The sequence below is a fragment of the Bubalus bubalis genome, chromosome 18, assembly GCF_019923935.1.
Source record: "Bubalus bubalis isolate 160015118507 breed Murrah chromosome 18, NDDB_SH_1, whole genome shotgun sequence".
NCBI classification, from domain to species: domain Eukaryota; kingdom Metazoa; phylum Chordata; class Mammalia; order Artiodactyla; family Bovidae; genus Bubalus; species Bubalus bubalis.
Genome location: NC_059174.1, coordinates 14,715,063 through 14,732,741, shown reverse-complemented (window position 1 = coordinate 14,732,741; position 17,679 = coordinate 14,715,063). Strand labels below are relative to the sequence as shown.

The window sequence follows — 17,679 nt, the reverse complement described above, 5'->3', positions numbered from 1 at the left end:
TGCAGTGACTATCCATGAATTGTGAGTTTATCTATATGACACACTCCTAGAAGTGACAATGCAAAGCCAAAGGGTAAATTTATACAATAAATAACGCCAAACCAACCTTCAAAGAAGTTATTCTAATTAAGTAACATATGGGAAGGCTTGCTGCATTCCTATTTTTGCTAACAAAGCATATTCTCCAGTTTTTCATTCATTGTCTGGCAAATGAAAACATCTTATTATGCATGTGTTTCTTTAAAAAAAATTTTTTAATATAAAAAATGTCAAATGAATAAAAATAGATTAGTATAATGAACCTTATCAGCCCACAACTAGAGGCTGTTTCCCACCCACTTCCCTCTTTCCAGATTATCTTAAGGAAAATCTGAGACATTGGATCATTTCTTCCATATGCAACTCAGCTAATATATCTAAAACATAAGGGGTCTTTTAAAAAACATTATCATGATACCCTTCATATCTAAAGGTAAACAGTAATTTGATGTTACCAACCAGTGTTCAAATGTCCCTGATCAGCTAATGTTTTATTTGTTTACTTTTAAAATTTGTTTATTTGAGTTAAAATCCAAATAAGGCAATTGGTTATATCTTTTTAAAGCAAACTCTTTTTTTTTTTTTAATTCATACATTTTCCCTCTTTTCCATTTCTTTTTTTTTTTTTTTGCCTTTTTCTTGATTTTTAAGAGTTATTCATATATAAGTGAAGTTGCTGTCACACGTGTTGCAGATATTTAGGCATTTCTGGATAAGGCAAAGTCACAGAACTTTCTATTTTCTTGCCACAGTTCTTGCCTGTGATTGATCTGGAACATGACTGATCTCTCTTCTGGTCTTTGTATTTAATATACATGTCAGTAGCTATCTACAGGGCTAGATCTAGTCTCCCAGTTAGGCTGTCAGCTCCTTACCTTACCCCCGTGAGAGACCTCTGCTTCCTTCTGTGTGCTGGCAGGGCTTTCTCACAGAGGGTGTCAGAAAAGGGGCCATTAAATAGCTGAGACTGAGCCCCAGCTTTTAAACACACTGTGGATGCTGAAAATAGTGCATTGTGGAGACTTTCTGGAGATCCTCTTCTATTTCCTAGGAGAGCATGGGCATTGCAATTTTTGGAATTGAATTCAGTCCTAGCGCTGGCTGCCAGGACTTCATGAAGCTTCTCCTCAGGCCTGGATTGCCCAGTGACACTTCATTTGGTTGTAGCAATGGATCAGATTATTACTGGAAGCCATATGCTCTCTCATGGATAGAGTCAGGCTCAGCCAGGGTGTACAGAATCGCAGTCAAACTGTTCAGAATGCATCAGTCCTCAAGGTGCCTGGGTATTTGGGGTTTATCCTCCTTCTTCTGAATACATCAAAACAAGGCTAGGACCAAAAGATTGAGCTTTGAAGTCAAAATCCAGCTCTGCCTCTGTGTGTGTGTGTGTGTGTGTGTGTGTGTGTGTGTGTGTGTGTGTGTGCATCATCTCCCTCTACCAAACTCAGGGGGAAGGAGAAGATAGTCTGAACCCCACAAGGTCTGCCAAAGGACAATCTGTTTGAATCAGTCTGTTTGACTCTTTCTCCACTGGTAGGTGAAGCAGGAGGCAGCCGTGATAATGCTTCCAGTTCCCCAACTACGGGGGTGGCAGGACAGAGTCTGTAGAAAGAGACCCAGGGAGAGATCTCCGTAGAGCAGGGGATCCAGGTCACGGCGACACTGGTGATAATCGTGATGACAACAGCCAACCTTATTAAGTGTTCCCATGTGTTATGCTGTTACCATTAAGAGGGCAAAACCTGCTGTCCTGGATCACAAAGACATGAACAGGAAACAAGTCGAGAGAAGTGGTCACAGGGTAGGAAAATCAGGGGAACCAACCTGGAAGCAAGCAGAACCCTGTGTACTGCCCTCCCCTCCCACCCCAAGTACAAAGGCCCCTCCGCACTCCCTACCTTTTGTTTGTAAAAAAGCTGAAGTCTCCCAGGCCTCGGTGAGTCACAAAAGAGCAGGCTCAAGCAGCTAATGATTAGGACACTAGAGTCCCAGACCCAGTGTCTGATGCACGTTTCTGAGTTGTTTCACAGATACTATAACTGCCACCAGAGGGAAAAGGCCAGCTGCATATTGACCAGGCTGCAGCCATGCCATAAACTGCTCCATCTTGAGCAGTACTGAATTTATGGCTAGGGCAATTTCAAGAACAGGCCTCAAGAGAATGGGATTAACACTGTTGCTCATAATAATCTATAGCTTTGTGGGTATTAGAATAATTGTAGCCTGCTCTGCCCATATGTGTAAGCAGGAAACTAAAATTGTCAGCAAAGAGATGGTACAGATCCATGTCAACATCTTCACTCTGAAAATACAGTGTCCTATGTCGGCATGAAGAATTTACAGAAGTCAGACAGACCCCTAATCCCATAGGAATGGAATATGGCACCCTGTGTCAGCATGAAAGAGTTACAGAAGATGGATTTCCCCCCATAATTCCATAGAAATTGAACAATGTTTTGACAAGTGGGGATTTGTAAGCAACGTTTGGCAAGAAAGAGCTCCCTGTAGGAGCGCCCTTTTATCTTGTCACCAAACTTAAACCAGGCACCTCCGTGCTCTACTCACCTCTGGCCCAAGCACAACTTTCAGATCTTTTAATCACACAATCCCTTGCCTAACATGTTGGTTCTTTCTGTAGATCAAAGAACGGGAAATGAAGAGTAAGTAATTAACAGATGACCAGATCTCTTCCCTAGTTTCTTCTTTAGTAATCGCACAATGTAACTAACTGTGTGAACAAGCTGTGAGCAAGATAGCCTCCACGAGCCTACACACACTGGGGGATGAGGATGACTCTGACTCCTTATCTCAAAGATCAACTGAGGTTACTTTCTTCTTCCCTTTTAAAAACATTCATGGCTGAGCAGATTCTTTGGAGGTGGTTTTTGGGGGAACAGAGTCTACCATCTCCCCAGATTGCTGGCATTCTGATTAAAAACAACTTTCTACCAACACTTGCCTCTCTCAAGTATTGATTTTTGAGCAACAAGCAGCTGAACCTGATTCAGTAACAAACCTAACCTTCATCCTTAGTGTCAGGGAGACACACAAGAGAGGTGAGGATTGTGGTGCCCCAGTTAGAGGGAATTGCTCCAGCTGATTTTTGCCATTTGGGCTTGGAGTTGACAGGTCATCAGATTTTTTTTTTTCAAGAGAAGCTGGAAACCTAGAATTTTTTCTAATCAGTTTTATTAATGTATAATTTCCATACAATAAACTGTATATATACAACTAAATATGTACATCTTAAATACACAGTTTAACAAATGTATATACACTAATAAGCACCGCCACAATCAAAATGTAGAACAATTCTCTAAGCCCAAAAGGGAGCTTAGAATTTTGATGTAAAATGCTGTGCAAGCCAAATAAAACTCTAGTCCTTTTTGGACTCTGCACTCCCAGTTGAGGCCTCTCTGGCCAAGGTAGGAGAAAGGGCCTTCAGTCTCTGGGCTTAGACCAGACCTGGGTCTGTGACAAGTGCCAGGAGGAATCTTAGGGGCTGTACTCTAGATGGGGTTTAAACCCAACCAGTCTGGCTCAAGCATCCTGTTCTATAAAGTCATAGACTCAGAAGCACCAGGGGGACCCAACAAGGGTCAGGGCACCTAGAAATATTTGCACTCAGAAATACTGAGAGGTCTGGATGATTTCAGGAGTACAGCACATGCACTGGTCTGGGGTGGACCATTCAGCTAAGGAAGAACTGCTGAGAGCCTCTGTGGGTGGGCTCTGAGCATCCTACACGATCCACTCTATCTGTCTCAAACAGCATAAAATCACCAGAGCTAATCACTTTGTGTTGGGAGAACTCCTCAAGAAATTCTACAAATGAACTCCCTCAGTCCTCCCACTGCTCTGTGATATTATTCTCCCCATTTCACAGATGAGAAAAGTGAGAGGCAGTGAAGTTAAGGATCTTGTCAAATGGTTAAACTGGGTTTAAATCCATCAAGTTTAGCTCAAGGGTCCTCTACTATAAAGAGATAACCATGGGATCCACCTACCTAGCTCCCAGGCAGATATTCATTGACAGTGACACTCCCCCTACAAGCGTGGATTCAGTATCCAACCCAAGCCAACACTGGAATAGTCATAACCGACTAATCTAAATTGACTCAAATTTATTTTCCAAGCCTGATCTAGTATTTTGAGGTCTGGTCTACTTAGATTAGGGGACTAGGTCTGCACCTTACCTGCAATACAGTAACCCATTTGAACGGACTTGGTGACCTTGGGAAAACCTCAGTGTCCTTATCTCTAAAATAACAATAGTAATTCGTACCCTCTAGTATTACTGCGAGACTACATGAAATAACCTAAGTGTTTCTATTTCAAGCCCAAGGTAGGTACTCAACAAAATGTTTGTGACCTCAGTGACGACAGTGATAGGTTTTATGGTCATTCTTTTAGAACAAAGAGCAAGTGGAAGAGAAAGAAGCAAAACCAAAGCACACGCTGAGCACCAGAGGTGTACAAGCTGAGCTCAGGGGCCCGTGGGAAGGTGAGTAGGGCCCCATTTGCTTTATCCCACATGGACACCCAACAGTTTCAGGGTAAAAATATCACCACCATAACAAATGTGATTACTGAAAAACTGCTGAAATGTCTTCTTCCTCTTTTTCTGAAGTTTTTTTTTCGTGTTTATTCTACTCTGTATTGCCATGTTTATTTCACTTTGCTTTAAATTTTTAAGGATTTTTTTAAGTTTAATTTTCTTTTATACTTTTTGCATAATATTTACATGCTTCCAAAGCTGAATTGATAAAACAAGCTATACTAAGTCTAGCTTCTATGCATGTTCCCTGCATCTCATTTTCTCCCCCACATTTGTAGCCATTTAAAAAAATTTTTGTCTTATCTTTCCTTTGAGGTCAAGTCTCTTCAGACCACATTATAAGTGGTTATACACATGTATGTGTGTGCTCACACACACACACAGCCTCCCTTTAGACAAACAGAAACACATCACACACTTCTCCACTTCGTTTTCTCCATCTGTATAACCTGAGATCACTCCATAGCCGCATATGGACATAGTCATTTCTCCCTTTTTATGCCTGAGTGGCCCTGGTTTAGTCAAAGAGCTCCATCTTGCTGGTCACTCGGGTTATTTCTAGTTAGCCTAGAGTTATAAACGTGGTCCACTAAATGGCCTGCTACATATTCTTTGGAAAGTTTCCTCCAAATGAGAGAGTTATTCTGCTTATTTTCCTATAGAGAGCCAGAAGGCGGACCTGCCAGAGGGGACAGGATCTGACCTCCCTACCCAGGCAGAGGCCCCACCAGAGCAGAGAGACGGAATTTCTGGCCCAACTCAGGTGCGCCCAGAGGTGGAAGTCCAAGCTCCTAGAGCATCCAGCAAGAACCCCGGGATTGGCCTGGAACTGTCTGTGGTGTCTGAAAGGGTCAGTGAGGCTCCCACTGGGCAGGAGGCTGCATTGAGTGCAGGACGAGGAACATCACCCAATAGGCCTGACCCTCGGCCCTCGGGGGAGGGCATGAGGCTGACTCCAGCACCACCAGCTCAGGCCAAGGCAGCTCACGGTGGTGGAGAAACACCTCCAAGGTAAGGCATGTGTCTCCAAGCTGGGAAAGGAGGGGGGAATTAACTGCAGCCCCTAGGCTAGAGCATGGCCCAGGGGACAGCTGCTCCTGAAGAACGTCCACTGTGCGCAGTGCTGGCTAGTCTCATAAGGAGGAGGAGAAGAGAGGGCCAAGGCGGGCTTTCAGGAGCTTAGAGCACTGGCTCTTACCTGGCACCCACAAGAGTTACCGGAAGGAATTTTTAAGATACAAATGAACAAAGATTCTGATTTATTCAGTCTGGAATGAGGTTCAAACATTCTTTGTTTGTTTTTAAAGCTTCCCAGGTGAGTCCCATGTGGAACAAGACTGAGAATCACCAGTTCTGACAGCAACAGTAATAGCTATGCTGCTGCGGCTGAGTCACTTCAATCGTGTCCGACTCTGTGCGGCCCCATAGACGGCAGCCCACCAGGCTCCCCCGTCCCTGGGGTTCTCCAGGCAAGAACACTGGAGTGGGTTGCCATTTCCTTCTCCAGTGCATGAAAGTGAAAAGTGAAAGTGAAGTCGCTCAGTCGTGTCCAACCCTCAGCGACCCCATGGGCTGCAGCCTACCAGGCTCCTCCATCCATGGGATTTTCCAGGCAGGAGTACTGGAGGGAGGTGCCATTGCCTTCTCCAGTAATAGCTATAATGACGCCTAAAAGATGGGGTTCACAGAACACATCCCAGGTGACCGTCATTGGCTGAGCATTTCACAAATATCATCTCATTTTATTCTCAAAACATCCCCAGGAGGTATCCTCAATTTATTGATGAGGAATCAGGGTCAGGTTACCCAGGGTCACACAGCTAGGGGTTCAGAGTTGGAATCTGAATCCAGGTGTTTCTTTGTTTATTATTGAAGTATAGTTGATTTACTATACTATATTAGTTTCAGGTATACAGCATGTGAGACTTCCCCAGTGGCTCAGTGCTAAAGAACCCTCCTGCAATGCAGGAGCCGCAGGAGATGTGGGTTTGATCCCTGTGTCAGGAAGATTCCCTAGAAGAGGGCATGGCAACTTACTCCATTAATCTTACCTGGAGAATCCCATAGACATAGGAGCCTAGCGGGCTATAGTTCATAGGGTTGCAAAGAGTCAGACACGACTGAGCAACTGAGCATACACTCATGCATACAGCATAGTGATGAGATTTTTTATAGTTTACACCCCATTAAAAGTTACTATAACATAATGGTTATAATTCCCTGTGTTATACAATATATCCTTGTGTTTTTCTAGTTTATACATAGTAGTTTGTACCTCTTAATCCCTTATTACTAATGAGTACCTCCCCTCTCACCCTCCTCACTGGTAACCAACCAGTAGTTTGTTCTCTGAGTCTGTTTTGCTATATATCTTAATTTGCATTATTTTTTAGATTCCATATATAAGTTATATCATACAATAACTCTTTCTCTGTCTGACTTACTTTATTAAGCATAATGTTCTCTAGTTGATATACATTGCTACAAAAGGCAGAATTCCATTCTTTTTTATGGCAGCATAGTATTCCATTGTACATATCTACCACATCTTCTTTATCCATTCATCTCTTGATGGACACTTGGGTGCTTCCATATCTTGGTTATTGTAGATAGTGCTGCTATGAACACTGGGGGCATATGTATCTTTTCAAATTGATGGTTTTGTTTTTTTTCTGGATGTATATCCAAAATTGGAATGGGCTGTGTTATGTGGTAGTTCTATTTTTAGTCTTCTGAAGAATCTCAATACTGTTTTTCATAATCACTGCCCCAATGTATATTCTCACCAACAGTGTATAAGTGTTCTTTTTCCTCCACATCCTTGACAACATCTGTTATTTGTTTTTTTGATGATAGGTAATCTGTGTGATGTGATAGCTTGTTTTGATTTGTATTTCTCTAATAATTAGCATTGTTCAGCATCTTTTCATGTTCTTTTTGGTAATCTGTATGTCTCATTTGGAGAATTGTCTATCGAGGCCCTCTGCCCATTTTTTTCATTGGGTTGTTTGGTTTTTTATATTAAGTCTATATAAACAAATAGGCTGTTTGTATATTTTGGATATTAACCCCTTGTTGGTCATATCATCTGCAAATATTTCCTCCCATTTGGTAATTTGTCTTCATTTTTTCAATGGTTTCCTTTGCTGTACAAAAGCTTTTAATTAGGCCCCATTTGTTTGTTTGTTTGTTTGCTTTGCTTTTATTTCTTTTGACTTAAGATACAGATTTTTTAAGTTACTATAATTTACATCAGACTATTCTGACTAACCATTCTTTTCCAGGAGTTTTATGTGTGGGGTCTTATATTTAGATCTTTAATACACTTTGAATTCATTTTTGTGTACAATGTGAAAAAGTAGTACAGTTTGATTCTTTTGCATGTAGCAGTCCAGTTCTCCCAACAGTGTTTATTCCAGAGGCTGTCTTTTCCCCATTGTATGTTCTTCCCTCCTTTGTCACAGATTAATTGACCACGGGTGCATGGGTTTATTTCTGGACTCTATTCTGTGCCAGTGATCTATGATTCTGCTTTTGTGCCAGTACTATGCTGTTTTGATGATTGTAGCTTTGTAATAGAGCCTGAAGACTGGGAGGGTTATTCCTCCAGCTTTGTTCTTTTTAAGCAAGATTGTGTTGATAACTTAAGGTCTTCTGTGGCTTCATATGAATTTTAGGATTGTTTGTTCTCATTCTGTAAAAAATGTCATGGATATTTTGATAGAGACTGCATTAATTCTGTAGATTGCTTTGGGTGGTATGCCTATTTTAACAGTATTAATTCTTCCAATCCCAAAATGGGATATCCTTTCATTCCTTTATATCATCTTCAGTTTCCTTCATCAATGTTTTATAGTTTTCAGAATAAATGTGTTTTATCTCCTTGGTTAAGTTTCTTCCTAGGTATTTTTAAAATGTGATTTTAAAAGGGATTGATTTTTTACTTTCTGATAGTTCACCATTAGCATATAGAAAATCAACAGATTTCTGTATACTAATCTTGTATCTTGCAACTGTATTGAATTCATTTATCGATTTTTATAGGTTTTGGGTAGAAACTAGAGTTTTGTATTTAAAGTATCATGTCATTTGCAAAAAGTGACAGTTTTCTTGTTGAATAGTGACATTCTTTTCTTTCATTTTAGATGCCTTCTATTTCCTTTTCTTGTCTGATAGCTGTGTTTAGGAGTTCCAATACTATGTTAAATACAAATGGAAAGAGTGAGATCCTTGTCTTTTTCCTGAATTTAGAGGAAAGGCTTTTAGCTTTTCACCATTGAGTGTGATATTAGCTATGAGACTTTCATAGTGGCCTTTATTATGTTGAGATGTGTTCTCTCTATACCCACTCTGATGATAGTTTTTATCATGAATATATGAATGGATGTTGAATTTTGTTAAATGCTTTTTAGGCATCTATTGAAATGATCATGTGATTTTTATCCTTCCCTTTGTCATAATGATGTACCACATTGATTGATTTGCAAATATTGAACCATCCTTGGGTCTTTTGAATAAATTCCACTTGATCATGGTGTATGACCCTTTTTACATATTGTTGAATTTAGTTTGCTAGTATTTTGTTGAGGATGTTTACATCTGTATTCATCAAAGATACTACCCTATCACTTGCTTTCATGGAGTATCTTTTTCTGGTTTTGATGTCATTGTAATGGTGGCCTCAAAGAATACATTTGGGAGTGTTCCATCCTCTTCAAGTTATTGGACTAATTTGAGAAGGATAAGCCCTAGCTCTTTTTTTATAGAATACAAAAGAGAATTACCCTGTAAAGCTGTCCAACCCTGGACTTTTGTTTGCTGAGTTTTTAAAAAATTACAAATTTAATTTCACTGCTAGGGGTCAGCTTGTTCAGATTGGCTGTTTGCTCTTGATTCAGTCTTGGCAGGCTGTATGTTTGTAGAAATTTTTTGATGTGTTGCTGCTAAGTCGATTCAGTCGTGTCTGACTCTGTTTGACCCCACAGACGGCAGCCCACCAGGCCCCACCGTCCCTGGGATTCTCCAGGCAAGAATACTGGAGTGGGTTGCCATTTCCTCCTCCAATGCATGAAAGTGAAAAGTGAAAGTGAAGTCACCCAGTCGTGTCCGGCTCTTAGCAACCCCATGGACTGCAGCCTACCAGGCTCCTCCATCCATGGGATTTTCCAGGCAAGAGTACTGGAGTGGGTTGCCATTGCTTTCTCCAGTTGATGTGTTATGAGTTATCAAATTTGTTCATATATTCTCTCCTGATTTTTTTGTAGTTCTGTGCTATGTGTTATTTCTCCTCTTTCTTTTGTTTGTTTTTAATTAAAGTATAGTTGATTTACAATGTGTTATCTTCTGCTCTGTAGCAAAATGAGTCAACTATATATGTATATATGTATTCTTTTTTAAAATGTTCTTTTCCATTGTAGTTTATCATAGGATAGTGAATATAGTTCTCTGTGCAATACAGTAGAAACTTGTCCTCTTGCATTTCTTGTTTATTTAAACCTCTCTCCTTTCTTCTTGATGGGAGTAGTTAAAGGTTTATCAATTTTGTTTGTCTTTTCAAAAAGCTGGGTCTTTGTTTCATCGATCTTTTCTATTGTGTTTTGATCTCTATTTTACTTATTTCCTCTCTAATTTTTATTTTGCCTTTCCTACTGCTGACTTTGGGCTTTACTTATTCTTCTTTTCTAATTCCTTTAGGTGGTACATTAGGTTGCTTGAGATTTTTCTTGTTTATTGAGGAAGGTCTGTATCACTATCATGTTCCTTCTTAGAACTGCTTTGACTGAACTCCATAGGTTTTGGGGGCTTCCCAGGTGGTGTTAGTGGTAAAGAACTTGCTTGCCAATGCAGAAGATGTAAGAGACACAGTTTGATCCCTGGGTCAGGAAGATACCCTGGAGGAGGGCATGTCAAGTATTCTTGACTCCAGTATTCTTGCCTGGAGAATCCCATGGCCAGAGGAGTCTGGCAGGCTACAGTCCATAGAGTCGCACAGAGTCGGACATGACTGTAGCAACTTAGCATGCATGCATCCATAGGTTTTGGAGCATTGTGTTTCCATTTACATTGTCTCAAGGTATTTTCTGATTTCCTCTTTGATTTCATCATTGACCCATTGGTCTTTCTAGTAGCGTGCTGTTTAGTCTCCACTTGTTTGTTCTATTCCCATTTTTCTTTCTGCAATTGGTTTCCAATTTCATACCACTGTGGCTGGAAGAGATGCTTAACATAAGAATACACATTCTTTTCAAGTGCACGTGGAATGTTCTCCAGGCTAGATCACATGCTAGGCCATAACACAAGTCTCAAAAAATTTAAGAGGATGGACATAGGTTTCTGGACTCCAATATCTGTGCCCCTAATCACTGCACCATCCTGTTTCTTGTCAGCATTTGTTAAGTCCTAAACACTATGGTAGGGAAAGAATAATGGGTCTTCGGAGGTGGGAGGTTGGTATAGGCTGAATGAAGCCAAGGGAGTTTCAGAAGGATTATGCTTGGAGTCCTAGAGATGAGGTTGTGTCCTAACCCTCAGGACTCAGCCTCAGGACCTGCCATCAGCCAACATGCTGCAAGAGAATAATGAGTTAGAACCTGATAATTGTCATATCTCTGTGTTATCCAGCAGTGTTCTCCAAGGGCAGTGCATTAAAGGGCACTCTGCTTCCTGGGCTTCTCTCTAAAGGGCCTTGTACCCTTCTACACCTGTCCTCAGTTGTCCTGACCTGTAACCAAGCCCCTCGAGGCCTGCTGTAGGGAGGGGAGCTGGTGTCTGTGTATGCTGTGGTGACTGGCAGGGAAGCCCAGATACTTTGTCTGCCTTCGTTCTGCAAGGAAATGTGAGTCCCTAGGAGACCTAACCATCTGGAGGGAGGGCTTCCTGGCAAGCATCCCTGGATCCTTGCCAGGGCTCTAAATGTAGAATCTAGGGTGGGGATGAACTTTCCATGAACTTGTTAGGGGCCCTAAAAAGATTCTGGGTGAGAGAGAAAAGTCTCCATGTTAGTTTCAACCTTGAGCTGAATTTCAGACACACCAAACTGGGCTTAGGACCTGGGGAGATCCCTAGCTACCCTCCCTCATCTAGCACATGGGTATATCTTGAGGGAAATGTTGTCTCTAAATGGCAGTGGCCACCTGACTACCTGTATATTCTTCCAGACACTGGCTTCCTGCAGTTTCCCATGTTCCTTGATCAAGGCAATGCCTGAGCTGGGCTTGGATGCCACCTTTCCCATCCTGCCCTGTCATCACCAACCTGTAATTGCTCTTGAGGGGTGTCCAGGGAATTTTGCTACATCCTACCCAAGCTTTAGCTGTGAACAGTCTGCAGAACCAGGTGCATTCAGGAGCAGGCAAAGGAGGGACCCAGGCCTCCAGCTGCTAGGGGAAGCCCTAATTAAAAAAAAAATTTGGTTAAAAAACATGTATCATAATGTTCATTGTTGTAACCATTTTTAAATGTATAGTTCAGTGGTGTTAAGTATATTCATATTGTTATGACACAGATCTCCAGAGCTTTTTCATTTTGTAAATCTGAAACTGCTACCATAACTACCATTCTACTGTCTGTCTCTATGAATTTTACTACTCTGGGTCCTTCCTATGGGCTTCCTAGGTAGCTCAGTGGTATAGAATCTGCCTGCCAATGCAGGAGATGTGGGTTTGATCTCTGGGTTGGGAAGATCCCCTGAAGAATTGAATGGCAACCCCCTCCAGTATTCTTGCCTGGAAAATCCCATGGACAGAGAAGCCTGGCAGGCTACAGTCCATGGGATCGCAAAGAGTCAGACACGACTAAGTGACTGAGCACAGCAGCACGGGTCCTTCATATAACTCATTCATTCAAGTATATAGAATCCGCCTTTCTGTCACTGGTTTATTTCACTTAGCATAAGGATGAATACCATTCCATTATGTGTGTATGCAACATTTTATTTATTCTTTCATCTGTCAATGGACACTTTGGTTGCTTCCACATTTGGCTGTTGAGAATAATACTGCCATGAACAAGGCTGTACGAATATCTCTTTGAGGTTCTGCTTTTAATTATTTTGGGTTTGTTTCCAGAATTGGGATTGCTGGGTCATATGGTAATATATTTTCACATTTCTGAGGAACTGTCATACTGATTTCCACAGTGGCTGCACCATTTTAGTCTTCACTATTAGAACCTCTGTGTTTTCTTTTCTTAGTTGACTCTCAGCACATCCATGAGGTGTTATCATCCTTGTTTGACAGAAGCGGTTGCTGAGGCTAGACTTGCCCAGACCCAGCCCTGTCTAGTAACCTGGTGGCAGAGCAGCAGGGTCTGAAGCTCCCAGGGTCAGGGTCCTTTCCTCTGAATGTTGGGGCTTAGAGGACTTTCCCGACCTCCAGCTGGGGTCCCAAACCACAGTACTGCTTGGTCTGGGGAACAAGTATGGATGAGATGGGCCCAATGGCACTGGGGACTTGTAGGGAGGCAGAGAATTTCCTCAGGTGTGTAAGCATGCAGGCCCAGCACAGCCAGGACTGTTTCTTCAGGAGAAACAGAAAGTCCAGAGTCTTATGAACAATTCCTTGATTTTACTAAAATATGTCTAACCTGAGGCTTCTAGTGTGATGTTTGACTGGTTCACCCTTCTCTTCACTTAAGAGAAGGGAAACTGAGGCCCAGAGAAGGGAGGGAACAGCCCAGGTCTCCTGCCTCCAGGCCACCACACTTGTGGGGCAGAATCATGTTTTCAAGGGGCCATAGAGATATCTGGTGCCCACTCACCCGCCACAGGTTCTTCAAGTCTCCCCCAGATGTTGACCCAGTGGAATCCTGGTGGCACCACGTGTCACTGAAACCAGCCTCTCCCCAGTGTTGTGTCTGGGCAGAGGAGTAAGGGTTGGTTGCTGGTTTCAACCACAAGCTAACTCTTACTATTATAAAAACCCAAAGGACACTTTTAACAGATGAGAACACTGAGGCTAAGAGACCATGGTTAGTGAGTGGCAGCAGCAGGCAGTTGAGCCCAGGTATGCTCGGATTTGAATTCTTGCCGCATTTCTCTCTGTCCCAGGATCTCCATCCATGTGCAGGAGACAGATACCCCTGGGGAGCTGCTTGTGACACGAGGGGGCAGCCTCAGAACCTCACCCCCTGCAGAGACTCCAGCAGCTGTGCCTTCAGGTGAGCAGGACCCACCTGGGCCCAGGTGCTGCCCCCAGGCCCCTGGGACTGAGTCAGGAAAACCTATCCTCAGAGGAGCCAGTGTGCGGAAGCAGAGCTGCGACGGGGGAGCAAAGGCCAAAGAGAAGCAAGGACCTGGGTCCGAGCTGACCATGTCGCCAAGCAGGGCCAGGAGGGACAAGGGAGCTGATTCTGGGGCCTCAGGCCCACAGCAGGACATGAACCCAGGAGCAGGGAACCCTGACCCTGGGAAGGACTGCACAGCTGGGGGTGCGGGCAGTGTCGAAGCAGGAAGCAGGACACCCCCAGGAGCTGAGGCGAGCAGCCTAGTATTAGGTAAGTGAGGCTGTTGCTGTGTGCCCCAAGGTGAGTAAGTCTGAAAGACCTACTCTGGGGGGGCCTCCCTGAAGCTTCCAGGTAGAGATAATGTGGGGATAATGTCTGGGAGACCAGGACTCAGAACAGCCTGCCAGCACATCCCAGAGCTGGGGACCAAGGCATAGAGATGCATCAGGTTGGCTGTAGCCATGGGAGAGAAGGAAACGTGGGGGACTCAATTGGGTGGATTTCTCAAAGCCACCTGCCTGCCCAATAGAACTGGCATCATTCTGGATTGATATAGGGAAGGCTCCTTCCTTCATTACCTGATGTCTATAACCTACTATTAGCCATTTGTACCCAGTGGGCTGACTCTCATCCAGGATCAGGAAGGGGCTGCTGATCTGCTTTCTGTCCCAGTGGTGGTGGTAGGTGTCCTTGTGTTCCTGTGACTCAAAAGGCCTTGAGTCTTTCAGCCCTTAGGGCCACACCCTCATGGGAGCCCTCATCCCATGTGGCTGCAGGAAGGCCACCCTTTGCCAATTCCCTGTCCCAGAATTTCTGGAGGCCCTGAGGAAGGGCTGAGTGTTGTGCAGGTCATCCTGGTGCCCCTTGGCTCTTCCAGGCTCTGAAGTTACTCTGATGTCTCTGGTTGCTTCCTTTCCCCTTGTATGACCTGGTCCAGATGTGGACACAGCCTCCCTCAATTCCTGAAACACAGCTGAGAGCAACCTGTGACTTGAGTCTTTTCTGAGACTTGAGATGGTGATCAAGCCAATTTTAGCTGAGGACTCTGTGAGCCAAGCCTCAAGCGTTTGTGGGTGTGTTTACCCTCACAGGGTGGAGTGAGGACACATGAGACACAAGAGAGGCCGAGAAGCACTTGTAAGGCCACAGGGTCTGTGCTGACAGAGCCAGGATCTGACCACTGGGCTCTTGAACCTTGTGTGCAAACCTTGAGAACAGAAGGCAGTTACTTTGCAGTGAAGGAGACTTCAGACTGGAATTCTAAAAGTGGAGTCTCTGCCACACAACCATTTCCAGGGGCCCAGAAAACCAAAAAACCCTACAAAAGTTACCCCCCTTGTAGTCTAGGGCACAGACTCACCTTGGCAGACACACAAAAAAACGCTCTCAAAGCACATTCAACCTTCTACTTTGGGGAGCAGAAAGCTGCTTGTGAGACAAACTAAGAGAAAATAGCAGTATTTTCCCCTGCTCTGGGTCCAGGGTTGCAGAAATCATGGAACCTTCCCTGGAACACTCTGAATGCTCCCTTGATAAACCCCCAATAAGCCGGCAGAAGCCTTTTTGAACCAAGAGGGGCTAGGTCTGGGGGTTGGGGTGGCAGTGGGGAGTGGGGGGAGCTGAGGGGTAGGGGCTGCATGAAGAAGACTCACGGGCTGCTGTCTCCTGAACAGATGACAGTCCAGCCCCGCCAGCCCCTTTCGAGCACCGGGTGGTGAGTGTCAGGGAGACCTCGACCTCAGCGGGCTACACCGTGTGCCAGCATGAAGTCCTGGGAGGGTAAGCGGGCCTTCTGCCTTGATGGGGGTGGGGAGGGCAACTGGACAGCCGGGCGCTGCTGCTGGTTCTCAGGAACTGACTGATGGAGCCACAGCCAAGAGCAGGATGTCCTGAAAGGCGAGAGCGTGAAAGGCGAGAGCGTGAGCCGAGAGCTCATAAAGAGTGAGTGAGGAGACAGCCGCAGAGCAGGAGGGCCCATGTGGTGTGAGTGAGATGAAGTGGAGGGTACAGGTGGGCCCACAGTGCTGGCCCGGGGCCCATGTCCTGCAGGTGAAATGAGAGCCGACATGGGGTGGGTTAAGAGGAATGATCTCTAGGGTGCAGGACGGCCTGGGTGGTGTGGCTGTGGGGCACTCCCCTGGGGTGCAGGATGGCCCATACCTATGGGGTGAAGAAGCTCTTCTCCAGGTTCAGGTAGCAGTATGGGACGGTGACTATACCTCTGGTGCACGAGGTAATCCCTGTAGCGTATGTGGAGTTGAGGTAGGACCAGAAAGTCCAGGGTCCCAGATAGGGCTGGCCCCCACTCACATGCAGGGTATGCCTCTGGGGCTCTGAGCCTGCTGTGTCATCGTGTCTGTCTCTGCAGGGGCCGGTTTGGCCAGGTTCACAGATGCACAGAGAAGGCCACAGGCCTCTCGCTGGCCGCCAAGATCATCAAAGTGAAGAGCGCCAAGGACCGGGTGAGGTGTCTGCCCCAGGCCAACGGGTGCCCTGGGCCAAACTCAGGACTCCTTCACTTCCTTCTAGGCCCCTCTGGGTCCTGCACTGCCTCAGGCCCCTCCACGCTGAGCAGGAAACTTGGCCACCTTCCCTTGGCTCCCACACTCTAGTCAGCAGTCACCTTGCACCCTGGGGAACAGGGTCCTCCCAGATCTCCAGGGTTGTTTTTGGGGTCTCAGGGTTCCTATCTGGGAAATGGGCGGGTCCCTTCTGTTGTAAGGAGCTGGTGTGGGTGGTGAGTTGAGGAAACCTGGTGATGCTGCAGGAAATGAGGATACAGGGTGTGTGTGTGTGTGTGTGTGTGTGTGTCTTGGGACATGCAACTGACTGCTCTTCCTAACCCATTTCTTGGAAACTCCTCTCCCTGTTGGCTTCACAAGGAGGATGTCAAGAATGAGATTAACATCATGAACCAGCTCAGCCATGTGAACCTGATCCAGCTCTACGACGCCTTTGAGAGCAAGAACAGCTTTACCCTCGTCATGGAGTAGTGAGTGGGAGGCAGGGCCAGGGCTCAGGGTGGGGCTAGGAGCCAAGGTTGCAGCAAAACTCTCCCTTTGCCCTCTCTGTGACACCCAGGAAATGTCATCACTTCCTCTACCCGACCTCCAACATAAAACACAGAGGACAAGGCCAGTTGTCAGAAACCAGTGACCAGTGAGCCTGGCTTGACCTGTGGATATTATTTTGGCCTACACAATTTTTAGTAATTTTGATTTAGTGCTAACAGTTGGAAATGGGAAAAGTTCACATTAAAACCTAGGTGCCTGATTTTTCTTGCACATATAAAAGATCTAGTAATGCTGGGTCTGCATTCTCAGCTGGAAATAGTATGATGGAGCTTGTGGTAACTGACCTTTGTAGACAGGGTGACCAATTTCCCATTTGCTACAGTCCCCACCACTTTCAACCACCCGTACTGCTGAGGCCAGGGGCTCAGGGGACATTTATTAGCATGCTTGTGTTGCTGTTTTCCTTCTGGTGCAACTGAGGAGAGTGAAACTTTTGTCATGTCATGCCTCTCTAAAAAATGGAAAAACAAAAGTTAGACTAAAGGCTGTGTATTCCAAGAAAACTTTTGTCTCACATCTGGTCTGATTTGTCCACTTAGATTCTTGCCATGTAGGTACTAATTGGCCCCTGTAGGCCAATGAGTTTATAACCTGGGTCTGGAGTATTGACAGTGAGTATCCAGAGTGAGCCTAGGTGATCAGTACTGCAGACAAGCCCCAGTCTCCCATTTGGTCCATTGCTTTCTTCTTATCACCCACACTCTGAGCTGGGAATAGACCAGAGCAAAGGTTCCCCCGCCTGCCCCCCATAAAACCCCAGATGAGAGTGGTGTCCTCGTCTCA

At 44.8% G+C, this 17,679-nt stretch overlaps 1 protein-coding gene across 5 annotated transcripts in view; it reads left to right on the top strand.

Moving 5' to 3' along the window:
- The window catches only part of MYLK3 (myosin light chain kinase 3), a 58,213-nt gene that overhangs the window by 15,982 nt on the left and 24,552 nt on the right, over positions 1-17,679 (top strand). For 4 of the 5 annotated variants that reach the window (XM_006062763.4, XM_025268603.3, XM_025268600.3 and 1 more), the window contains exons 2-7: positions 4,456-4,546; positions 5,263-5,611; positions 13,647-14,092; positions 15,496-15,601; positions 16,191-16,284; positions 16,705-16,814. In XM_006062763.4, the coding sequence (XP_006062825.4) occupies positions 4,456-4,546; positions 5,263-5,611; positions 13,647-14,092; positions 15,496-15,601; positions 16,191-16,284; positions 16,705-16,814 (1,196 nt within the window). The remainder of the gene's footprint in view (positions 1-4,455; positions 4,547-5,262; positions 5,612-13,646; positions 14,093-15,495; positions 15,602-16,190; positions 16,285-16,704; positions 16,815-17,679) is intronic. The other variant, XM_006062762.4, reaches the window with a different exon arrangement.